This window comes from Lithobates pipiens, unplaced genomic scaffold (genome assembly GCF_037356315.1).
Source record: "Lithobates pipiens isolate NorthernLeopardFrog02 unplaced genomic scaffold, aLitPip1_a1.2 Scaffold_8, whole genome shotgun sequence".
NCBI lineage: Eukaryota > Metazoa > Chordata > Amphibia > Anura > Ranidae > Lithobates > Lithobates pipiens.
This window is the reverse complement of record NW_027507903.1, coordinates 560790696-560817070: the sequence shown is the minus strand read 5'-3', so window position 1 is coordinate 560817070 and position 26375 is coordinate 560790696. Positions and strand designations below refer to the sequence as shown.

The 26375-nt window shown below is 43.6% G+C and overlaps 1 protein-coding gene across 2 annotated transcripts in view; it reads right to left on the bottom strand.

The window, feature by feature from the left end:
* Positions 1 to 18979: 18979 nt before the first annotated feature.
* EVI5L (ecotropic viral integration site 5 like) overlaps positions 18980 to 26375 on the bottom strand; it is a 123626-nt gene continuing 116230 nt past the window's right edge. For both annotated transcript variants that reach the window (XM_077470051.1, XM_077470052.1), the window contains one exon: positions 18980 to 24322. In XM_077470051.1, the coding sequence (XP_077326177.1) occupies positions 24038 to 24322 (285 nt within the window). In that variant the 3' untranslated portion in view covers positions 18980 to 24037. The remainder of the gene's footprint in view (positions 24323 to 26375) is intronic.

Below are 26375 nucleotides of genomic sequence, written 5' to 3'. Positions count from 1 at the left end.
AAGGGACAGCCTTGGCATGTACCATTTAAAGAGGGTAAAGGGGTTGCTTAATGTACCATTTATGCGTATTTGGGCTGTGGGAGAGTTATATAGGGCAGATATATGAGAGAGGAGGGTTCGGCCAATTCCCAAGTGAGATAGCGTGGCTATGAGGTACTCCCAGTCCACCCTATCAAACGCTTTTTCTGCGTCCGTGGAGAGAAGAAGGGTGGGCTGGGAGGACCCCCCTCAAGTAGGGCATCAGTGACAGAGTGCGAAGGGCATTGTCACATGCCTCCCTGCCCGGGGATGAATCCCGTTTGGTCTGTAAAGACCCAGTGCGGAATGAGGGGTAAAAGTCTGTTCGCAATGACCTTGGCAAAGAGCTTAGCGTCTATGTTCAAAAGTGAAATAGGACGGAAGCTCCAGGAGAGGGTTTACATCCACTTTAATCTACTTCAGACAGATTCCAGAGAGGGCCCCACTTGCTCAAGACATGTTTGCTTTGTCATGTCTAGGCTATATATTTTTCCTCTTTTTATTTATTGTATCCCCAAATTCGAACTTCCAAGGCAGGTCTAACTTTGGTAGTAAGGAACGCAGAAGCCTGCAGTGGGCTGTGGTTGGGAACAACTCTTCTCTATATTACAAGTAAGGAGTTCTCAGATGACCAAGGGAGAGGGAGGGGCTGGTGCACCACAGTTTGGCCTGGATGGAAGATTGAAAAAAAATAAAAATAAAATTCTTCGTAGAAATGGGATTTTGTTAGGTGTTATTAAATTGTTGCCCAAATCCACAACTGTCTGAGCATTCTCCAATAAAGTTTCTTGTGGATACCAGAGGTGTGCGACCCTCCTTCTCAAATGGCATAGAATTATATTGTTCTCATAATAGTTATAAGCAGATGGCTAGGGCACCCCCACCATCAGAAGTCAAGAGTCCACCACACTCTTTTACATCACAATAGACCCCACCTTGTGCTGCTTCCGGGAAGAAGCTGGAAAGCAGAACGTGCAGGGTCTCGAGGAGGTCTGGAGTCAGCTGCCGGAGTCTTCTGAATGCTGTAACAAGGGGGTGCTGCGGCAGCACAGAGTGTCGCAGGAACTCTGCTGCTGAGACAAGGGGTGGGCAGAGACTGGGGGGGAGGGGGTTCTGCAGCTGCAGGAGAGGTGCGAGGGCCACATGAAATGGCCTGATAGGCTAGATTTAGCCCATGGGCCATGTGTTTTACACATCTGATCCAAGCAGTCAATGGTTTAAAGTTATCTGTATGGAGTACAGTGGATATAAAAAGTCTACACACCCCTGTTAAAATGTCAGGTTTCTGTGATGCAAAAGAAAATGAGACAAAGATAAATAATTTCAGAACTCACCCCACCTTTAATGTGACCTATAAACTGCACAACGCAATTGAAAAACAAACTGAAATCCTTTGGGGTAAGTAAAAATAAAATAGCGTGGTTGCATAAGTGTGCACACCCTCTTATAACTGAGGACGTAGCTGTGTTCAGAATTAAGCAATCACATTCAAATTCATGTTAAATATGAGTCAGTACACACCTGCCATCATTTAAAGGGCCTCCAATTAACCCCAAATAAAGTTTAGCTATTCAAGTAGGTCTTTCTTGACATTTTCTTAGTCGCATCCTACAGTAAAAGCCATGGTCTGCAGAGAGCTTCCACAGCAGAGGGAGATCATTGTTTAAAGTTATCAGTCAGGAGAAGGGTACAGAAGAATTTCCAAGGCATTAGAACACAGTGAAGACAGTCATCATCAAGTGGAGAAAATATGGCACAACAGTGATATTACCAAGAACTGGACATCCCTCCAAATGCAAAGAGGAGAAGAAAACTGGTCAGGGAGGTTGCCAAGAGGCCTACAGCAACATGAAAGGAGCTGCAGGAATATATGGCACATACTGGCTGTGTGGTACAGATGACAATCTCTCGTATTCTTCATATGTCTGGGCTGTGGGGTAGAGTGGCAAGACTGTATCCTTTTCTTGCAAAGAAAAACATCCAAGCCCAACTAAAATTTTGTAAAACACATCTGAAATCTCCCAAAAGCATGTGGGAAAATGTGTTATGGTCTGATAAAACCAAGCTTGAACTTTTTGGCCACGATTTCAAAAGATATTTTTTGCTGCAAAAACAACACTGCGCATCACCAAAAGAACACCATACCCACCGCGAAGCATGGTTGGGTAGCACCATTCTTTGGGGCTGTTTTTACTCAGCTGGAACAGGGGCCTTTGACAAGGTAGAGGGAATTATGAACAGTTCCAAATACCAGTCAACATTTGCACAAAACCTTCACGCTTCTGCTAGAAAGCTGAACATGTAGAGGAACTTCATCTTTCTGCATGACAACGACCCAAAGCATACATTCAAATCAACAAAGGAATGGCTTCAACAGAAGATTAAAGTTTTAGAACGGCCCAGCCAGAGCCCAGACCTGAATCTGATTTGAAAATGTGGGGTGATCCGATGAGGGCTGGGCACAGGAGATGTCCTCGCAATCTTACAGATTAGGAGTGTTTTTGCAATGAAGAGTGGGTAATTATTGCCAAGCCAAGATGTGCTACGCTGATAGACTCATACCCAAAAAGACTGAGCTCTGTAATGAAATCAAAAGGTGCTTCAACAAAGTATTAGTTTACGGGTGTGCACTTAAGAAACCATATTATTTTTTATTTTTACTTCCCTCCACCTAAAAGATTTCAGTTTATTGTTCAACTGAGTTGTACAGTGTGACAGACCCCCATACTCAAGAAGAGTATGTCCACAGTAAAAGCTTCCTTTGTCCAGTACCAGCATGATCTAATGATCTAAGACCCCTTAGCCCACCCAGTCACTTGTCGAGACATCCGTGTAGGATGAAGAAGCATAGGACTGTTTATTCAAAACAGGCACAAAGATCTACACTCAGGGGACACCCCCCCCCCTTTATACTAACACAGGGCAAGGTAAACTTTACTTCCTCCAGTAACATGACACAGGTGTATTCAACTTTCCAACAGGAGACCATCTTTAGGAGTGGCTGCTGGAGAAATCCCCTTCCCCCTCTAGTATCTAATAGCTGACAGGGGTTTCATTACATGTAAGCCAATCCACATAAGCATATACATCCCATAATCTCCCAAAGCAGACAGAAACAATAGAATAATGGGATACAACCACATCGCAAACGATCTAATAAAAAGTATACAACAGTATATGAGACCAAGCTCATACAATATTTCAGCAGTTGGAAAGGTGGAATTCATTTATCTTCATAAATTTTTTGAGGGATATTGTTCAGAAATATTTCTGTCCCATTCTTTAAAACACAAACCACACATATAGAACCCTGGATAACAGGGTTAAAATGAAATGCTGAGTCCGGTGAGGTTGTACAGTGAGTCTGGTTAGTGCAGGCCCAACTGGGGTTTTCTTGGTCACCGGTCACCCTGTGCCCCTAATAGACACAGGCTAACTTACACATAGGAGTGGCCTGAGGATCTGGACAAGGAGTTTCCAGAGCTCTCTAAGGTAAGCTGGGCTCCACAAGTCCCCTGCCCAAAGTGACTCTCGTCAGACATCTCCCCTTGCGGCAGAAGGCGAACACAGAAGGAGACCCCAAACGGGTTGACTTCAAAGTTATTCCATAGTTCCAGTCCCCCAATGCCCATACCCACACAGTACCCAAAGAGACACTGTCTCAACCAAAGCATTACTCACCCAGCCAACCTCTGCCTCTCTTGTAGAACATACCCAGGGGAGAAGTGCAGACTGGTCCTTCCCCTTGGAGTCATTTCGGCCCCCGGAAAGAAGACAGGGTGGCTGGGCTCACTCTGTCATGCTGTTGGGGATCTGGGCCGACTAGCCCAGCTTCCCTGGGGTATACAGGTGGAGACTGAAGTTCTATCCACTTTTAATAGATGAAAATCCCCCAGTGTTTGCAGAGCAAGGCTGACATTCTCTTGTCTCAATGCTGGACCTTTTTCTGGGGTTTTGTCAGTGGAGACTGAAGTCCCATCCACTACCACAGGAATTCCATCTTCTGTTAGTTGAGGGCAGAGACCAGCAGCACTCTGCCCTGTTGCAAGCTCTTATGCTGGGTTGCTGTCAGTGGAGACCGCAGTCCCATCCACCGATATCAGCTCAAGCTGCAGTTGTGAGGTGTCAAATGCATTTTCTCCCTGGAGCTCCTGCAGAGTTGATTGTTGTGGGCAGAGGTCAACAGCACCATGCTCCAAAGCCAGCTCTTCTGCTGAAGGCTCACCGGGTTGTTCCTCCACAGCAGGAACGTTTATTAAATACCCAGTCTCTGGAACTGGTGTCGGGGGATAGAAGTTCACCATCGCCTGTCAATAGAACGAAGAAGATTTTACTGGTGCTAAGCAGAGCTCAGTGTTCCTCAGCAGAAAAGTCTATTAAATCCCCAGTTTATGGAACTGGTGTCTGGGGTTAGGAGGTTCACCATCTTCTGACCGTGGAACCCAGAAGATGTTATCGGTGCTGGGCAGAGGTTAGCAGAGCTCTGCCCTGTTGTCAGCACTTCAACTTTTGAGATGGCCATCTCCAGAGTTTCTGCTGCTAATTCTAGGGCCTGCTACTGAACTTGTTCTAGCAGCTCCCTGTATGCCCTTTCCAGATGCTGTTCTTTCATTAGCAAGTATTCAAAGTCAGGTTTTAGCTCTGAGACCCCTGGGAGACCAAGCATAGCCTCTCTGTATTCTCTCAGATCCTCAAGGGTAAGTTCCCCTTTATAGCCAAACACAAAACCATCCGTAAAGCTCTCCCACAGCAATTCAGGGTCACCAATGTCATATCTGTTCTATTATCTCCCCTAAATATTCCTGCTCTGCGTGCCATTGCAGAGTCCGCTATTGATTGTCCAGCTCTATCTCCTGCTGGACCAGCTTGTCCAACTTGGACATCCGTTGCTCCTGGGCCCGTTCTCCCAGGAATGGCATCCGCAACTCCGGTCAGTCACTGACCCTTACCCTGAGGTTGGAAAGCACTTGCCCTGGTGTGTACTAGCGACCTGGAGAGCTCCAAGCCAGATCTGCACCCAAATCCGCTGTCTGCTCTCCATGTATTGATTCACAGACACAGTCCTGGCAATTTCTGAAAGGGTGCTCTGCAGCAGCCCTTGCAACTCTGATGCCAGGTCAATATCTCAGTTGGGGTGACAATAGTCTGCTATCCCGATCTTGGATTCCAGTGGTGGTTTGGACATGCCCGGAAGCACAATCCCACCACTACCACTAATGTGATGAACCCACCGTACTCAGGGAGTATGTCTGCCGTAAAATCTTCCTTTGTTCAGGATCAGTACGATCCAAGACCCCTTAGCCCATAGTGCCTTGAAAAAGTATTAATACCCCTTTTAAATTTTCCACATTTTGTCATTTTACAACCAAAAACGTAAATGTGTTTTATTGTGATTTTATGTGATAGACCAACACAAAGTGGCACATAACTGCTCAGTGGAAGGAAAATGATAAATGGTTTTCCAAATTTTTTACAGGAATCTAGTGGAACCAAGCACCTTCAGAAGTCACCTAATTATTAAATAGAGTCTACCTGTGTGTAATTTAATCTCAGTATAAATACAGCTGTTCTGTGAAGCCGTCAGGGGGTTTGTCAGAGAACTTTAGTAAACAAACATCATCATGAAGGCCAAGGAACACACCAGACAGGTCAGGGATAAAGTTGTGGAGAAGTAGGGTTAGGTTATACAAAAAAAAAAAAAAAACTCAAGCTTTGAACATCTCAGGGAGCACTGTTCAATCCATCCTATGAAAATGGAAAGAGTATGGCACAACTGCAAACCTACCAAGACATGACTGTACACCTAAACCGACAGGCCGGGAAAGGAGAACATTAAATCAGAGAAGCAGACAAAAGGCCCATGATAACTCTTGAGGAGCTGCAGAGATTCACAACTCAGGTGGGAGAATCTGTCCACAGGACAACTATTAGTCGTGCTCTCCACAAATCTGGCCTTCATGGAAGAGAGGCAAGAAGAAAGCCATTGTTGAAAGATAGACAAAAGGAGTCCCGTTTGCAGTTTGCGAGAAGCCATGTGGGGGACACAGCAAACGTGAAAGAAGGTGCTCTGGTCAGATGAGATCAAAATGTAACTTTTGGCCTAAAAGCAAAACGCTATGTGTGGCGGAAAACTAACACTGCACATCAACCTGAAAACACCATCCCCACCATATAACATGTCAGTGGCAGCATCATGTTGTGGGGATTCTTTTCTTCAGCAGGGACAGAGAAGCTGGTCAGAGTTGATGGGAAGATGGATGGAGCCAAATACAGGGCAATCTTAGAAGAAAACCTGTTTGAGTCTGCAAAAGACTTGGTTGGGGTGGAAGTTCACCTTCCAGCAGGACAACGACCCTAAACATACAGCCAGAGCTACAATTGAATGGTTTAGATCAAGGCTATTCATGTGTTAGAATGGCCCAGTCAAAGCCCAGACCTAAATTCAATTGAGAATCTGCGGTAAGACTTGAAAATTCACAGGACATTCTGCATCCAATCTGACAGAGCTTGAGCTATTTTGCAAAGAAGAATGGGCAAAAATGTCACTCTAGATGTGCAAAGTTGGTGGAGACATACCCAAAAAGACTTGTAGTTGTAATTGCAGCGGAAGGTGGTTCCACAAAGTATTGACTCGGGGGGGGGGGGTGAAAACAAATACACAGCATTTATGTTTTTGGTTGTAACATGACAAAATGTGTACACTCAGGGGACAATCCCTCCCTTCCTTTGCATAATGACACAGGGCGGGGTAAACTTTACCTCCTCAAGTAACAGGACACACAGGTGTATTCAACTTTCCAACAGGAGACTGTCTTTAGGAGTGGCTGCTGGAGAAATAACCCCTCTCCCACTAGCATCCAATAAATGACAGGGGTTTCATTAACATGTAAGCCAATATACATCCCATAATAGGTTGCTGCCAAGGCAGACAAACAATAGAACAATGGGATACAGCCACGCCTCAAACGATCTAGTAAAAAGTATACAACAGTCTAGGAGAAGCTGGGTTCCACAATCCCCCCCGCCTAAAGTGATTCCCGTCACATATAGTTTAAAGGTCACATTAAAGGTGGAAAAAGTTATGAAATTATTTATCTGTGTCTTTTTTTTTTTTTTTTACATCACAGACACCTGACAAACAGGGGTGTGTAGACTTTTTATATCCACTGTATATGCATTAAATGCTTTGCCATCAATGTTACAGCTACAGGGAGGTTGTAATATATATCTCATATATTTAAAAGGTCTAATAAAATGGAGAGATTATAGAAATATTTACATGTGGTAACAATTTAATGATCCCTAAAATATAAGGGAAAGCGAAGGAAAGCAGATTGGTTGCTGGGTGTTATTACACAGTATGGCTATCAAATAAAAGCAGCAGAGCACCTTACTGTATAAAATAAACTTTTGGAGTAATAAGATCATCATTAATTCACAAGGCCTCAGCTTTATTATTTCTTGTAGATCATCTTGTTACCCTCAGATCCTGATCTGATAGATTTACGCATTGATGGTTTTGCCCGTACAAATTGACACAAAGTTTAAGAAGAGTGAATGATTTTATTGGGTAAAGTGAGAGTGTGGCATTGGAGCCACTACAATATCCCCAGCGAGGGGCAGGATACAATTCCTCCAGTCACATGTGAAGTGCAGAGGGAGCGCAGTATGGCACCATTATAACACAACAGGTAGAAACACAATATTTGTACAATGTTCATTAGCTTCAAGGACACCTTGGAGAAGATCATTTATCATACAAATAGGAAAAGTGCAAAGTATTTATATAAAAAAAAAAGGAAAAAAAGCTCAGCCTGGTGGCTGCAAAGCCTCCATTAACTGCCAGCTAGTTCTGCCTGCAGATCCTCACTCCCCTCTCATAACCCTGCCTGTGGCTGCAGAGCATCACTCTAGAGCCACTACCCTTCATGTGACTGCATGAATCATTCCAGTGCAACAACCCTTAGGGCTCATTCATGTGTGTGGCTATAGTGTTGCCCCTCTGACAAGCAATTTGTGGTGGATTACTATTCTGAGGGTGTTTGACAGGCAGTAGGGAGCAAATAGGCCTCATTTTCACATCCTGCTTTAGCCCTCAAAATGCCAAATAATTGCATTCATTACAAGCAATTGTGGTGCAGCCCCATTCAGGAAGTACCACCTGCTGAAAGCAACATGTTTACTTTTTGCTGTGGCCATGGCATGTGTACAGCCCTGAGTGGCTGAATGCTCTAGTTTATATAGGCAGACAGTGGTGGTAAAAACATAACTCAGTCGCCTGTTTTTACTGCGCAACCCCCCCCCCCCCTATATGAGCCCATACTATGGCTGCAGAGCATCATTCTACCTATGACTCTCACTGTGGCTGCAGTGGTCATCAACCCTGTCCTCAGGGCCCACTAAAGGTCGGTTCACACAGGGGTGACCCGTCAGGTGACTTGGCCGCCTGACAAGTCGTGTCCCGCTTTATGCAATGGAACCGACTCAAGTCGCTCCGACTTAGAAAAAGGTTCCTGTACGACTTTTGGGGCGACTTGCATTGACTTCTATACAGAAGTCATTTCACAAGCCGCCGCTAAAGTTGGATCCCGGTCGCCTGAGGCAGTCGCGCTGCAAGTCGTGCTGCCTCAGTGTGAACGGGCTCTTACAGGCAAGGCTTGCAAGATATCACCTGTAAAGTATTTCAGTTATCATTGGCTGCTCAGTGATTGCAGTAGTCTAGTCTGCATCTTCCCAAGGTAATACATAAAACCTGTCCTGTTAGTGGGCCCTGAGGACAGGGTTGATGACCACTGTCTTACAGCATTTAATGTAGCTGCAGATCATCACTCTACTGTGTCCTTAGTGTCTGCTAAACATTGCTCTACCATTGGATTCCCTCATGGTGTAGGTACACTGTATGGTCATTGAAATACTGTTCCACATTTGGCTGCAGGATAGGACTGCACGGCTGCATTCCTATCAATTTCTAGCACGATTCTTCACATCAAAGGCAGCTAATGCTGCCTACAAACATTACAACACTAAGACCAAAGCCTCTGCAGACTATCCTCTCCCCATTAAGAAATATACACAGCACTAAATTAGCTATTCTACTTTTTATAAAGCAAACTACCTGTGTGAGAAGCATCAAATGAAAGCTACCACTACCTGACTCCTTGTCAGTATACTAAGCATAAAAATTAAATTGTGCTCCATAAGCTGAAAAAATCTGCTGGCACAACCATTGATACAGATAGTGTAACAAGTGTAACATAAGTATTAAAGTAAAAACTAAAAGTAGAAATAGCAATAAAACATGAATAGAATATAAGTGAATATTCATATAGGTGCAACTAACCAAGTAACTGGAATAAAAGTCCAAAAAATAATAATAAAGAGTAAGAAATTGACACAAACAGTCCCAAAACGACTGGTTGGAAGTCTTGACCCACACTATTAATTAGTGCTGCAGGAACGAAACTCACACAATCCACCACCTGGTGTACAATAAATCTCTTACCAGAGCAAATAGACTCTTGAGATATAAAGGGTCAAATGCGCTTGTGTATCTGTCTGGTCTCCTGCTCAGAATCATATGCCTCTACTGGGTTTTGATACAGCCCTATAGTTGTCACGTCAATAAACAGCTAGTAAAGGATCATGGTAAAGGAAAAAGCCAAGAAAACCACATAGTGTAAAACTGAATATATAAAAAAAATTATTGTAAAAAGCCTGTAATTACTCACAATATTATAAAAAGACGTGCTCAGTAAAAAGCCGATCTTTGGCATCAAACCCACAACTTCCCAGTTGTAGAATGCGTGGTGATGTCATCACGCACTCTACAACCAGGAAGATGTTGGTTTGATTCCCGGGATCGGCTTTTTACTGAGCACGTCTCTTTCTATAATATTGTGAGCAATGTGAAGCTTTTTGCAATACATTTTTAATGTAGTCATGGCCAGAAAATATTGGCACCCCTGCATTTCTGTCAGATAATGCACCACTCCGCCCAGAAAACTGTTGTAATTACAAATGTTTAGGTATTCTCATGTTTATTTCTTTGGTTTGTATTGGTATGACACATTCCATGCAAAACTCCAAAAATGGACTGGACAAAGTGTTTGGCACCTTCTCAAAATTGTAAGAAATAATTGCATTGCAAGTTTGTGATGCTCCTGTAATTTGCAATTAAACTCTTCTGTATAAATTGACAGGAGCTGAGAATATAGACATCACACCAGCAACCAGGTACAAAATGGTGAAAAGTGACTCAACATACTGTTGTGCTTCTCTGTGTGGCGCATGGAGAAGAGGAAAAGCAGCAAATAATTGAGGATTTTAGAACACAAATTGTGGCAAAGCATGGACAATCTCAATGTTACAAGTTCATCTCTAGAGATCTTCATGTTCCTGTGTCCACTGTGCACAACATTGTCAAGAAGCTTGAAGCCCATGGGCACTGTAGCCAATCTCCCTGGCTGTGGCCAAAAAGAGAAAAATGTATCAAAGATTGCAACAAAGGATTGTTGGAATGGTGGATAAAGAACCATAATCAACTACCAGACAAATTCAAGCTGACGTTCAAGCACAGGTTACAACTGTGTCATCTCACATTATACATCACCATCTAAATGAAAAGGCACGCTATGGTAGGAGACCCAAGAGGGCCCCACTGCTGAGTTTAACTCCAAAACTGAGGAAGCCAAAATCCTTTTCGGAGAATTTGCTATGAACAGGCGAAACAAAATTACAGATTTTTTGATAAAACCCATCATTCTTCCGTTTTCATAACAAATAAAGGAGACCTTTGAAGAAAGGAATACAGTCCCTACAGTCAAACATGGTGGAAGTTCACTGATGTTTTGGGGTTGCTTTGTTGCTTCAGGCATTGGAGGTCTTGACCATGTGCATGGCATTATGAAATCTAAAAGACTACCAAAGAATTGTGGGGTGCAATGTAGGGCCCAGTGTCAGAAAGTTGGGTCTCCATCAGAGATCATGGGTCTTACAGCAGGACAATGAGCCAAAGCACACGTCAAAAAGTACCCAGAAATGGTTTAAGACAAAGAGCTGGAGAGTACTTAACTGGCCAGAAATTAGTACAGATCTAAATCCCGTAGGACACTTGTAGAGAAGTCTCAAAACAGCAGTTGGGAAAAGGAACCCTTCCAATATGAGAGACCTGGATCAGTTGGCGAAAGAAGAGTGGTCCAAAATTCCAGTGGAGAGGTGTAAGAAACTCCACTTTTGGAATTTTGCATGGACCGTGTCAGATCTGGCTTTTTGTTTCTTCACTTTTTTGTGTCAAACCAGTACAAACAAAACAAATAAACAGGAGAATCCCTAAACATTTGTAATTGCAAGTGGTGCATTATCTGATAGAAATGCAGAGGTGCCAATATTTTTGGCCATGACCGTATGCAGTTTTACGCTATGTGGCTTGTTCCCTTGACATGATCCTATACTGGCTGTTGATTGATGTGACAACCATGAGGCTGTTGCAGAACCCAGTGGAGGCATGCGATTCTGAGCAGGGGACCAGACAGATACACAAGCGCATTTGACTTTTTATATCTTAAAGTGTCTATTTGCTCTGGTAAGAGTTTTATTTTACACCAGGCGTAGCAGTGTATGTGAAGTATCATTGTGTCTCCAGCACTAAATAATAGTGTGGATCAAGACTGCCATCCAGTCATGTTTGCACCATTTGGGACTGTTTGTGTCATTACCACACTTTTTTTTCTTTGGACTTTTATTCCAATCACTCGGTTCATTGCACTTATATGAATATTTAATTCATTCACATTTTATTGCTATTTCTAGCGTGGCACTTTCTGTATTACACTTTTAGTATACTAATATAGGCCAGTGATGTCGCTCCCATGAATCAGCTCGTGGAGCTAGTATGCAGCACAGGATGTCAGACTGGCAGCTTTTATCAAAGGCTTTACACCAGCGTGCCTTGATTCTACACAGATTCCCTTAGGTTTCTTTTTATGAAGCTGGCACTAATATTTTGCAAGCCTCCTCTGCAGGCACTTTGCTGCAAGAACCATTGTCACCCTGTCCCCTCAGTGGGTGCTTCTTGTACATCTGCCACTCAGTACAGCTAGACAAAAACATCTACTACTATTTACATACTATACACATATACACAACAGCCGTGCCAGGAGCTCCCAGCACAGAACAGTGCACCATTCAGAATATTAGGAGAAGCTCTAGTCCTTCCCAATACACCAGTTACATATTCAGAGAAATACTTTACTATAGTAATCTGTAGTGACCTTGTGCGGGCAGTTATTGCACTTTAACGTAAACAAAATATATATTTTTTTTATATATATATATATACTGTATATATAATACTTCCTGTATATTTTATAATTCTGACCTTCTAAGGCATAAGCCAAAGGCTACACCAATGACAATTCCAGATGTTCCATTCAAATGTTAAAATGTACCAGTACCATAAGGCTTGGGTAGATGGATGCCCCTCGAGTCTCATAGTCGCTCAGTTCTGGGCACAAGCAGATAAAGTTCTGCAGGACCTTTATTCTGGATTGATTGGGAATTGGCACATCTGAACACAGGTTAATGAACACCCTGGCCTACAGCAAGGCCATTGGAAGCTGTGTCATCCACATCTGATGTGCTTGTATGCCTTTTTAGTGTATGTACAGGTACTACATATTCTTCTCATGACCAATCATCAAGCAGCACCAACAGAAAATGAGGGAGGAAAAGAAGTCTCAGGAAAACCACACATCACACAAATCCCTCATGTGAAGAGCAACTCTGTATCATCCTAGAGAATGTCCAGACCACACCCCCGACATGTTTCACCCCACCCACAGGGCTTAGTCATGGGAAACCCATGACTAAGCCCCATGGGAAAGCCCAAACGAGCTCCCCATGACCAAGCCCCGTGGATGGGGTGAAACATGTCAGGAGTGTGGCCTGGACAGAGTCTAGGCTGAGGCTGCTTCCACTCTTTACATGAAGATTTTGTTGATGTGCAGCTCCTGGGACTTATTTTCCTTCCTAAATTCTATGGAGCCGAGAGCAGCTCTTTCCCTGCCTGCACTCCCAGCGGTTGTCAGCATATAAGAACCTACTAGAGCCTAAAGCGACACCCTTAATTTATTTTTATGAAGCACCAACAGTACTCACAGTATTGATGGCAAAGCTGGTTGTGCAAGCTCACATGGAGCTCCCATTTCTCTATAGCTATCATGGTGATAGGTTTGCCAGAGGTGTAAATTTTCCATGGCCTGTGGGCCTACAACTACTGTGGAATAACAAATTTCAGCCAAGGGCTGACAAGGCATCCTGGGATTTTCATCTCCACAGTAGCTGTTGAGCCAAAGTTCATTCCAATCCAATTTTCTATATAACTTTCAGATGAACTCCACCTAAAGCACTTGGTTGAAGAATATTGAGGTAAAGAGAAAACATGAAAGTCATTTTATCACCTCTGGATTCACACAGTTACGTTCTATGACACTTTTCATATAATGTTAGAGCTGAAGCTCTGTGTGTGGGTAGTACCAAAAAATCCCATTGCTTATTGGAATGCATGCCACCTACGGTGCCACTGTGCAGCCAAGAAAGGATAGGTGGACCATAAAAAAAGGCATGGCGGCCCGTCTATTAGGGGCACAGGGGTGGCGCCCCCCTGATCCATGTGCCCTGCCCCTAAGCTACATCCAGAACGCCGGACGCATGGATTCCAATGGGGTTTTTTTTTAAGCACATTAGAGCCTGAGGCTTTACTTGACTTTAAAAAAAAAAAAAAAAAAAAAAAAAAGGGTGGGCTCGGGGCGCAGAGCACCGTGCCCTGAGCCCACCCAGTTGTGTGACAATAGCGAATTAATATTTGCTATGGTCTTCCAGATTCTCCTCCCGGCCAATCAGGAAGTGGCTCCTGAGTCCGATTGGCTAAGGAGAATCGGCGGCTGGGGGGCGGTTGTTCTTGCGGCGATCAGCACCTTCTTGTCCGCCTCCCGTTAGAGTGCTTGCAAGAGGTTACCATATCCCTTTTTAAAAGTATTCTAACGCATGGTAGGGCTTAAACTTGTCCAGAGCTGCCAAGGACTTCTCATTGGGCATGTACCTTTCATTTACACAGTGGCAGCTGAAGGTGAAGATAGACTTATGCGCAGTAATTGGAGCAGAGGAATAATAGTAGGTCGGTTGCAGAGTTGTAATTAGAGTCAGAACAAAAGAGAACAGCAAGACAAGGTTCAAACTTCCCGTCCGCCTTCCATATGCTGGGGGATTAGGGTTGTGGCGTTAGTTTGCTGCCCCTGAAATATTTAGCACCAGCTGTCACTGGTGTTTAGTATAGCATAAGCCAGCAAACATCTTTATATATCTCAGGACATGTTTTTGTGTGGAGTATTTATGGTAGCAGAGTTCCTTGTCCTAGTGGGACCAATGGAAGTCTAAACCCCGATTGAAAACATCGAAGTAACTTGTCTAAACTTTTTTTTTTTTCCATTTTTAAGAGGAGCTCAAGGCTCCCCCCAAAACAATAAAAGTCAGCAGCTACAAATTCTGCAGCTGCTGACTTTTAATATAAGGACACTTACCTATCCAGTGATACAGCAATGTCCTCACCCAACCGATTCTTCAATCAACATTGGGTGCAGGCTCTGGCATCTCTATTAAGGGAAGCAGGAAGTGAAGCCTTACAGTTTCACAGGCTGTTTCTTACTTTCTACAGCACATATGAATGGTCCCATAGTCTTCTGGTGTCCCAGACGACTGCGGGGGAAGGGGGGGGGGGGCAAACTTCTGGCTCAGATCTCCAGGGCAATCTGACCTGGAAGTGGGAGCAGGTAACTGTCAAAACCAGGAACCCTCTTCCCCTCCAAAAAGTGCCAAATGTGGCAGTAGGGAGGAGAGTGCAAATAAGTGGAGCTTCCTCTTCTGGGTGGAGCTCTACTTAAAGCGGGGCTCCACTGCCTCCGACATTTTTTTTTTGTGACATTTATAAACAAATTAGTTTTGAAATTTGTTACTTGCATGTCCCGTTTTTTGAAGTTTTCCCATTGCTTTTTTAGAATCTAAAAACGCTTTGTAAAAATCATCTACATCATTGTCATCTTGCCTGTGGGCATGTGAAGCCCACAGGCATTCTCTTCCTGGATTCAGTGATGTGCATCTCCCAGAATGCAACGCCCATTTTATCTAAGATCTCGCGCATGCGCAGTAATATTTACATAGGAGTGCCCTCTCCACGTGACTGGAAAGCCTATGAAAATGGAGGTTGTTGATACAATATCTCTCTGCCTGCATATCTAGTTCCCGAAAATCAATTAGACTTTAGGATTTACATCCCTTTGAAATGTATTGTATGGGGCATGGGCACCCCCACCCTCCGCCAACAATTTGTTTTTATTACCTTGGTGCTTATTTAAACCAGTGAAATAAAATGCAACGTAATATCAGTTTCTTGGAGTTTATTAGGAACAAAGGCTCAGAAGTAAAATCAGAGACAACTGGGTTATAAAACCATCTCCAGGAGGAACTGGACACTGGCCATCTAAAAACGCAGTTAGCTAGTCGGGTATAACTGCTCCCATTTGCATTATGCTTCAGTTTTGTAGGAAAAAAATAGATGGAGTGGATCTCAAACACAGAGGGGTGGGACATGTGATACTTGAATTTTACAGTAATCACAAAAATTATATTTTCTTTCTTGTTCATTAAGCATTAAAGTGGTTGTAAACACTTTGATCTACAGGTAAGCCTAGATTAAGGCTTACCTGTGGGTCCAAGAAATATCTCCTAAACCTACACGGTTTAGGAGATATTTGCTGAAAGACAGGCACCGCTGTCAGCGGCGGCAGGCGCACCGAGCACGCCGCGGTCAACGGCGATATGCCACAAGTGGCGGCTCCTATGCGCATGCACGGGAGTGACGTCATCGTGGCTTCGCCAAATGACAGCAGGTGGAGCAGCGAGACCCACCGAGAAGATGGATGCGCCGGACTACAGGGGACAGCGGTGACTTCGCTGGCTCCTGTGTCAGGTAAGTGACACATAATGGACTACTATGCGATGCATAGTAGTCCATTATGCTTTACCTTTGCAGGGAATGAAAGAGGAAGTAAACTCATCAGTGTTTACTTCCTCTTTAAGGGTCACAGGATCCAAGACAACTGGGACATCCCAAAGCAGTTCGGGTGGGAGGTGGGCAACTGCAACAAAACATCAATAAACCCACATAACAATGTAAAAATGTAGGCATCCTACAGCTCACAATGCTGCCTAAGTGACCTTATGACCCAAGCTGGCATCTTTAAGGAAACTTAGAAAACAGATGAACAGAAAACCAAGTGGATGCCTTACAAATTTGAGATACAAATGTCTGATACCAAATTCTCAAGAATCACTTACAAACCTAGTATTATGCCTTGACAGGAAAAAGTTGTCTGCTTCTATTTGAGCCTATGGGCTTTAAGCTGTCTGAGCCATTCAGAGATGGTGGCACAAGAAGCTGGTTTTCCCTTGCGGGAACCATCAGGAATGACAAAATGTCTTTCTCATGGAAGCAGTGGCTGCAAGATGAACACGCATTGCTCCAATTACATACAGATAATGAGGGGAAATTAGGATGAACATGTCAGCCAGAGAGACGGAAGCACAATGTTATGGTCATAGGCATGTGCCATGTGTGCCTGGGCACACCCTAAGTGGTGTGGGTGTAGGCTGTGCACACCTATGGTCCTGGTCGTGATAAGCAGAAACTACCCAAGGAAGAAAGCTGGGCCTCAAGACGACCTCCTCCTTTAAGATAAGAAAAGGTGCCCAACAAGACAGCTAGTTCAGAAACAGACCTTGCAAAGGTGTTGGCAACAAAAGAGAGACTACCTTGTGTGTGAGATAGAAACTAGGAATATCGCCGATAGGTTCTAAAGGCAGTTTTTGTAGAGCCACAAGAATCCAGTTTAGATCATACAGAGTCACAGGGGGTTGTGTAGGTGGATATATATGGGAGACATCCTGTGAAGAAGCATTAACCAAAGAATTAGAAGCAAGTCTGGAGTGCCACATTCATCTGGGCCAATTTGGTGGTATGGTATTCACTGGAATGCTCTTCCTCTCAGTTCTGTAGAGTAGATGAGGAAGGAGTTTCAGAGGAGGAAATCATATCAGGTTGTACTGATCCCATCGAGCCACTAGAACATCCAATGTTACCACCACTGGATTTCTGCATCCAAGACAATTTTTGTCAATTTGTGGCTTAATCTGAAGGCCAGGAGATGTTTATTCAGTAGATATCCAAGCATTAGCTACAGGACGTTTCTCAGTGCTAGATCCCAGAGCCACCAAACTAGAGATAACCTGGTCTTAAGTGGCTCCTGGACTGCAGAGTCTGAATCTGTGAGCACATAGTCTGGAGTTTGTCTTATAGAAAAAAGAAAAAACACTCTGGACTGAGCAGCATCTACAACAAAACCCAGACAATAGGAAGGTTCTGGAAGAGTCTGCATCACATCGTCATAAAATGCCTGAGATGACTGCTCCCTCAACAGGGGATCATCCAAGTATCCTAAAATGGTATGCCCTAGGACAGTAGTAAGTTAAGTACTGGGGCCAGTACTTTGGTGAACACTCGAGGTGCAGAAAACAGACCAAATGAAGGAGCAAGAAAGTGACAGTGTTTCATGCACACCTAAAAACACAGATAGCATTGGTGGCCTGGAAATATGGAGACATGCAAAAATGCATGTCCACACATGCTTGAAAATCTCCCTGGTGGATAGCAGCTATGACAGACCTGCTGGATTCAATGCAAAATTTTTGGAAGTAAATTAAAACATTTTAGGGCTTTTTGATCCAAGACGGGGAAAACAGTGAACAAGTTTGAGTAAAAACCCTAAAACCTTTCTACTTCCAAAAAATGGTAATGGCTCCCTGACTCAACAGATCTTTAACAGCAGCAAGAAGGTCTGCTAGCCTGTGCGTAAACACAGGTATGTCGGATAGCATTGAACTCAGAGAAGCTGAACCTATAGCCCTCCCATTAACCCCAAGTCTTTTATACTTGCATCCGAGATGCTTATTGTCCAGGTTTCTGCAAAAGCCAATAGAAGGCCCCTGCACATTTGATGGTGGATGCATCCCTTTATTGCAAAGGGGACTTGTCTGCAGGTTTGGAAGATTTGGGAGCCCAGTGCTTGCATTTGATCTGGGTCTCTAGCTTACAGAAGAAGAATGGCCAAAGCTTTCAGGCACAGTTTGTTCTGCATTCCTGTGACCCATTACTCAGCTAGTCCAGGCTTAGCCTCTCAGCTGCGCTGCAGGGAGACTGAGCCAGCCGCTCCCTCCCCAGCCCTCAAGTGAGGGGCAAAGCAGAGAGCGGCGTCTGACAGTCACAGTTCTATACGAAGAGAGGAGGGGATAACCGAGCGATCAGCTGTGTTCTCCCTGCAAAGGTGGTGGGGGACGGATACAGCATTGAATCGATGCTGCACATACCCAAGTTCTACCCACCCAGGAAGGCTATAAATAAAGTATTTTTCTGAACTGAAACACGTTAGCATGGATCGTGCTATGGAACATTTTACTTCATTTCAATAAAGAGGTTTTTTTACTTTCACCTTGTTGCCGACATGCATTAATGACATTACAGGCAGACCCTGCAATCTTCAGTCCAGAAAAAAAAAAAAAAAAAGTCCAAAAGAACAAAAAATATCCATCCTCCTAAAACACTAGTAAAAAAAAATAAAAAATAAAAAAAGAAGAATAAAAGCAAAATACAATGAGAGTAGGAGGGGTTTTAATTGACTCGCTAATAGCGTTTTTTTGTTTGCCAGTGTCCAGTTCCTGTTGAAGCCAGAAATATAACACAGTTGTCATGGATTTCCTTCAAATTCTGTGCCCCCAATGAACGAAAAATAAATTCTTCAGACTGCCTTGGTTTATTTTTTTTTCACCCCATCTTACTTTTTTAGGGTTGTCTATCCCCTTTCTCTTTTTTTTTTTTTTTAGATCTTATATAATGGATTTTGCTGAGAGAAACATCTAATGTGGAACAGGGGCACCGATAGTGATCTTTCATTCTCTCACAGAAGTGGTTATATAAAATGTGTCTGCAGTCTATGAATTTATTCTAAAGCATGCCCCCTGTCTTCAAAAACCTCTACAGCAAGTTTGGAGTCTCTGACAATCTCTTGTATCATGCCCGTAAACGTCTACTCTCTCTGACTGATTTCTGTTATTACATTCACTGACTAATATGGGGTTGATTTACTAAAACCAGAGTAAAAAATTTGGTGCAGCTATGCATTGTAGCCAATGAGCTTCTAACTTCAAGTTGTTCAATTAAGCTTTGAAAAAAAAAAAACAACAATTTGTTTCTATGCAGAGCTGCCCCAAATTTTGCACTCTCCAGCTTTAGTAAACCAACCCATTGTGTGGCCCTTTGGTGACATCAGGGGCCGCACTGCAGGGCCCGCATGAGAGTTGGCCACCACTATATAAAATGGTTCAGAGTTCTCTTTACCTCATCATGCTTCACTTTAAATAGTTATTTAGGGGTGGAGATCTTCTTCAAACACCTCGAAACGTGCTTGACAGCAAGAACAAGCAAAAGAAAAAAAGGCCGCTACCTCCTAAAAGACGGTAAAGAGGACTTTTCTAAGGTTTAAACAGTAGCACAGACATTTGTAACAACAGGACCTGTCGCATCTGTAAATCTATAGTGGAATATTGGACCTTTAAAGAAATAATCATTAAAAAACAATGAAAACAAATACATCATACTGGTTTAGTTTGCAGACACTGAGGCATTTACAATAAACAAAATAATCAGATGTACACATAAAAACAAACATAAAAACAATTTGATCTTTAGTGTCGGAGTTTGGGTAACACTTCAGGGTAAGTGGTTGATGTAGTGGGCTGGTTTATTGGATAGAGGCATGTCGGTAGGTTTGGCACACCCAGAGCGAGTTAAATAGAGGTACAATAATTCCATGTGCGGAACGCTGATGGTGGAGGTGAGGAAGGTTCAACTGCTGGCCAAGGACCACATCACACATATATTATGCTCCATACTGTTAGAACAAACCTGTCAAAAGCCTGGAGTAACACAGACCCAAGAGCTAAAAAGGCACAGGCATAGGTTACCTTCAGTGAAAACTGCTTGCGAGAATCAGTAGCTCCAGAGATTTAGGCAGCCAAGTATACGCAAATCTATTTTCCGTAAAAGTCAAGCTTGGCACAACACCATTTTAATCCTTCATAATGGTCTGTAAGGCCACTCATTACTTAGATGGCTAATAGGTAAGCTTGGATGGTGGAAGGGGTTGGGGTCAATGTATACGTTTAGGCTGGCTTTGCACTTAAGCCGCGTACACACGGGCGGACTGTCGGTCCAACTTAGTCCACCGAAACACATTTCAGCGGACAGTCCGCTCGTGTGTGGGCTTCAGCGGACTTTTTCAGCGTGCAGTCTGGCGGACTAAGTATTTCGGAATTTCCGTAATATTGTCCGTCCAACTTTGGTTTCAGCGGACAGTCCGCTCGTGAGTAGGCTAGTTGGACGGACTAAGTATGGCGCATGCTCAGAAAGGATTTACACGGCGGAAGGTTGCATTGCTGTGTATTGGACGTCCTATTTCTAGTCCCGTCGTACGTGCTGTACACGTCATCGCGCAAGCTTTCAACGGACTGTTTGTTCATCGTGTGTGGTCAAGTCCGTTCATTCAAAAGTAGGACGGACTGTCCGTCGGATTGTCTGACGGATTTAGTTGGCCAGACAGTCTGCCCGTGTGTACGCGGCTTTAGGTGTACCCGTTGTAACGTACATTGGACACATACATTGTGCATGTGTTTTGGGGATAATCTATTTTTATGGGCCCCCAAAGCACATCCATGCAGTTAATGCATGTAACCCTATAACACATCACATACAGTACATGTGCAAACACTCAATTTTCTATGGCGGTAAATGGGGTCAGAAATGCTTCATGGTACAAGGTCTTATAGAAAATGCTTGGGAACAAGTTAATACACAATCATTTTAGTTGCCTATATCTCTAGGACTACTGGTTCTGACGTGGATTTTACTGACAGTAACTTCCCACTATTTGCCTTGTTTACTGTCAATTCTCAGGTTTGTGACAGGTTAACTTTAATAGTTTCTCTGCCACCATCTACGGGGGTGTCTACTGTTGTCTAAATATGGAAAAAAACATAAAGGCTTGGCAGTCAATTCATGAGAGACAGACAGGGAAATAAAGCCCAGGGCACATAGGCATTAGCTTGTAAATGCCAGACTGAGAATTAGGTACAGCAAGCACTAAAAGCATTGTACAGGCTCCCAGCTGCTTTCTGGACTTCCATCTGGAAGTGCCAAGTACAGATCTGTACTGAGGGAAATACAGAATCAGTCATAATGGCTCTCTCTGGCCTTAATGATTTTACAATCAGCTTCTGATCCCCATACATAACTCCAGGTTTGGGCCTGTTCATACCCACTAGTGTGTGATGCGCTGCCATTTATTCTGATTCATCCAATTCTTAATCTGTAAGCTTGTTGTGTCACTAGGACAGCCAGGTAAGCATTTCAGAAGGTGAAGCTGGCAAAGGGCTTATTCAGATTAGTGCGTTATGGCATGGTTTTGTGTGGCAAAACCTGTATTACTGCAATGTATGCACTGGGCAGCCTTGGGATAACAATATTTTTGAATGACACTCTAATGCACAGTAATGCCCCATACAAATGATCTGACTTTCCGACAGCAAAACCGTGGATTTTTGTTTGAAGGATGTTGGCTCCAACTTGTCTCACATACACACGGCCACACAAATGTTGGCCAACAATTACAAACATAGTGACGTACAAGACGTACGTAATATCTCCATTACGAACGCTAGTTTTACAAGACCGAGCGCTTCCAGCTCGTACTTGATTCCAAGCATGCGTGGACTTTAGTCCGATGGGCTTGTGTACACACGATGAGAAAATCCGACAACAAACACTTGTTGGCAGAAAATTTGAAAACCTGCTAGCCAACATTTGTTGGCGGAAAGTCCGACAAAAAATGCTTGATGGAGCATACACACGGTCAGACTTTCCGCCAACAAGCTCACATCCAACACTTGTTGTGGGAAAATCCAAACGTGTTTCCTGGGCATTACAGTTGTGGGAAATGCACCAGAACTGTTGTGCACTGCATTGTACATGTGTGCCCCCCTGCTTTAGGAAAATGTAAAATTTTCCAAAGTACAGTGTTGCATTATTGCAATGCATATTTTAGAAGTTGCTTTAAATAAAACCACATGGGAAACAGGGAGGCTGCCATTGACAAGCTCTTTAAAAATACTAGATCACTGGCTGTAAAGCCAATGCTCTTTAATACTTTGCATCACTGACCTGAAAAAGTGTTTTAAATGGGGCTCAGTGATGACATTTACATTCCTTTACATCTTTAAAAAGGTCATGTTGCTACAGTGTTTACCTCCCAATCTGTAGTGGAAATGTCAGTTAAAGGCAAAGTCTACCCAAAACTGATTTATTTAAACTAGGCGATTACAGCTGCCTATATTTCTCTGGGACTCCAGGTGAAAGATCTCTCAGTTAGACTTCTTAGGCCGTGTCCTACTGAGGTGTTCAGTAGTAACAATGACACATTTCTGCATTCTAGAATCCTTCTGAATGCCCCTGGAGTGCTAATACTATGGGTGGACCAGGCTGGGGATCAGGAGGGCATTTTCCCTTAAGCCAGGTCTAGCAAGATATGTTGGGCTTATGGGCCTAAGTGGACATACTTCACCATTTAGGCATTGATCAAAGTAGGATATGCAGTCAGTGACACATAATGGGCTAGTTATTATAAAGCTACATTTTTAGACCTACAATCACAGCGCCTAGCAGTGGTCACAGATGTCATGTGACCGAATGTGTTGAGCTGCAAAGGGAGCTGACCTTGAAAAACACATCTGTCTCTACCATGAAAGGACAACTTGGTTGTCACCCAGACCAAAAGGTTCCCAATCCTCCCCTTTCCAATACCCAGATGCATCTAAATCAGTTCCAGCACACCCTTCTGCATCCCAAAGTTGAATTTAGAGAGCCCTGCAATTACTATCTTTGGTCAGGTCAAAGTGGAAACCAATCCCAAAACTTTGTTTTTCTAATACATCTTAGAATGAGTAAAGAAGGGTTAGAACATCCATAATATTACTAAGCGGAAAAAAAAGTTTTGGCTGGAGTTCCACTTTAATACCAGACAAGGTGTGGCTTTTTTAGTGACTTATGTCAAACTATTATAATGACAGGCTCATTTTACATGTCTATGATGAGGCACTATCAAGTTTAAAAAAAAACATTCGAGGAAGTGTGTTTGGAGTCTGTAAGGTTTCTTACACAAAGCAGCTGGCTGCAATATCAGGCATTGGTCTAGCATGCCACTAGTTTTCTTTATTAGATCCAACACCAATACTGTCCTGTGTACTGTCCCGGCAGTCACATTGGTCTGCATTGATCCTGATTCTATACTCTGCATCCCAAGAACTAGAGAGATAAGCAAACGGAATAGGATCCACCTAATACTGAAATAATAGACCTGAAATATCTCAAGTTTTAATGTGTGTTAGATTCCAGTTTGCCACTGCTTACCTCCAGTGGATGTGCTGGTTAGTGTTCTGTGGATGTAAAGCTTATAAACAGTGCTGATTCACTTTTCAGGTTAGTGTTTAAAATGTGAAAATAAAACACTATACAGGATTATTTCAAGAATGTCAATACGACCCTTCGGGTCTGTTTTCCAAGCTCCCTTGCAACAGTCAAGCACAGGTTGCCATACTTGCTTAGTAGGAGTGTCTACTCCTCTTGTCCCCTCTATTTGGGGAGATATGGAGCAGTTAAAGCACCCATTACGTACCCTTAGGTTGCTTATTCAGCATGGACCAACCAAGCTCCTTCTGTTTTCAAGGTATCTGTCTTTCAATAGCATCAAAAGGAGACCCAACATGGATTCTCCCTTGTGAGCTTCAGCCTCCTCTTTTCCCTGTGTTATTCCTCTTCGGCGGGCTCAGGGGGTGTATCAGAAGTGGCTCCATTGGTTTCTACACCTTCTTCACTGTCAGAGCTGACAGAACTTCTCATGGGTCTTAGGAAACAGGACTTGTGGGGTGAATGAGAATAGAGGGCATCTTGCAAAGTTCCAAGAGGGCGAGAAAGAAGCTCTTCATCAGAGGAAGGAAGGGAGTCATCATCCTCCCGTCCTGAAGAGGAGAGGTGCAGTTCATCAAAGGCAATCGGGCCAGAATAAGGTTTGTGACCTCGAAGAAGGAGAATCTGTGGAGATTAGAGAGTCAAAGACAACATATAATTTTGACATGAGATTTAAGCCTCGTTACACAAGCATCCTACAGCACACAGCCATGCGTAGGCTGTGTTTACTTGCACAGGTGTTGTGTGCATCCCTGTGTAGACAGTTCAATTCATGTCAATTGAGGCGCAGTGGCTGCAGAGAGACAACCGCTGCTCCCAATGTAACTCCCAACACATACTGCCTGGGTTTGGAGCCTGTACTAGCACGGAGGTCAAAGTGGGTAGCAGCAGCTGTGTCTGTGCAGCTGCTGCATCCTAACTGACATGCTTGGGACTGCCTGCATGAAGAGTCGCTACGCTGTAGTACACCCAAGTGAACAAGGTCTTAAAAATGCATTGGTCAAGATAGGCAATTTTTCAGATCAAGAATACTCCCAAAGAGTGGGTGCCAACATAAATATTTCCAAAAATATGTGGACACCCTCTAAATTATTGAGTGTTTCTAATGAAGTGTACTGTTAATGTTACAGCATAGAAAACAATTCTGCACAACTACTATTCCAATTCTGTGGCAATAATTTGGGATAGGTCTTTTTCAGTTTCAACCTTACTGTGCAGAAAGCCCGGTCTTTAACCACCCTCCCTTCCGCCTACCAAAGAGACAAAATGACGACGGAGGGGTGGCTCGCTCATTCTGGGAGGACGTCATATGACATTGTTCCACTCTCGCGGTGCTTGTGCGCCGGCGGGGGTGCGTTGTGTCCCTGGGACAAGGTTCATCCCCCAATCTCGAAAAAGAGCAGATGTGAAGGCTCTTTACCCATGTGATTAGCAGTGTCTAATCACAGTTGATCACATGTAAAACAAGGAAATGCCAGTTATCTGCTTTCCTCTCCTCACACTGACAGGGTGTGAGAAGAGGAGAGCTGATCAGTGGCATTTTCTCACAGGAGAAACCTGCAAAGATAACCAGGGAACTGATCATCAGTGCCCCGATTATTAGTGCAGCCCCAACAGTGTCCAGTGGGTGTGGAGGCACTTGAATGCCCTGCACAGAGCCCTGACCTAAATTCTACTGAACACATTGGGTTGAATTGGAATGCCGATTGGGAGCCAGGTCTTCTCATCCAATATATACCTGACCTCAAAAACCGCCCCTCCTTTTGTAGCTGCTGCCTTTCAATACAACACAAAAAGGACTGGAACTCCGTTTTAAAAGTAGAGGTAGACTATAACATTTAGTTTGCTTAAACACTGTGTATCATTTAAAAATACTTTTTATCTATTTTTCATATTTTGTTGCATCTCAGTGCTGCTAATCCCCCAAGTCACTCTCCATCTACACTCACTGCCATGATGGTCGCATAGCTTTTCTCAGGGTGGTTTTCTGACAGTCACAACAGTGGACCATGCCAGCATAGTTTGTCTTGAAACAGCCACACCATTAAGGGCTCTTTTACAAGAGGCACTGGAGACGTGTTCCATTTTTAGGCAGCGCCCTTGTCTGGTGTGAACAGGGCAAAAAGAAAACAAGCGTTTTTGCAATGTACTTGTGTTGAACTGACATAATTCAAAGTAGCACAACACATATGCGACATCAGTAGAGACGCATGGCGAGGCGTAACGCACATTTTCATATTTACGAAATGCTGCGATGGGTATAAAGCGCGAATCCCCCATTTACTATAGCGATCTCAGCGCACAGGAGAACGCGATCTGTGCGCCACTATGGACATGGCGCACGGCATCTCCAATTCAATATTGACAGAAGATGGAGGTACCAATATTAGTGATGTGAGGGAGTTTAGTAACAACTGCCCAAGTAACAAATATGCTCAAAATAGAATGAGAAAGTAACTTTTTCAGAGAAAGCCTGCTGTGCTTGCAAGTAAGTTTAGAACTGTGTGAGATCAATGTAAGCAGTGCACATGCGCAAGCGGTTCTTGTGCTCGTTCACATACGTTTGTTCACTGCGCAGCCAAAATCTTAGTAAATGTCAAGCAATGTACATACAATTACGTGGGTTGAATTGCCGCACCTCTAATCTTGACAATGTTTTTTTATGCTGGTTCACACA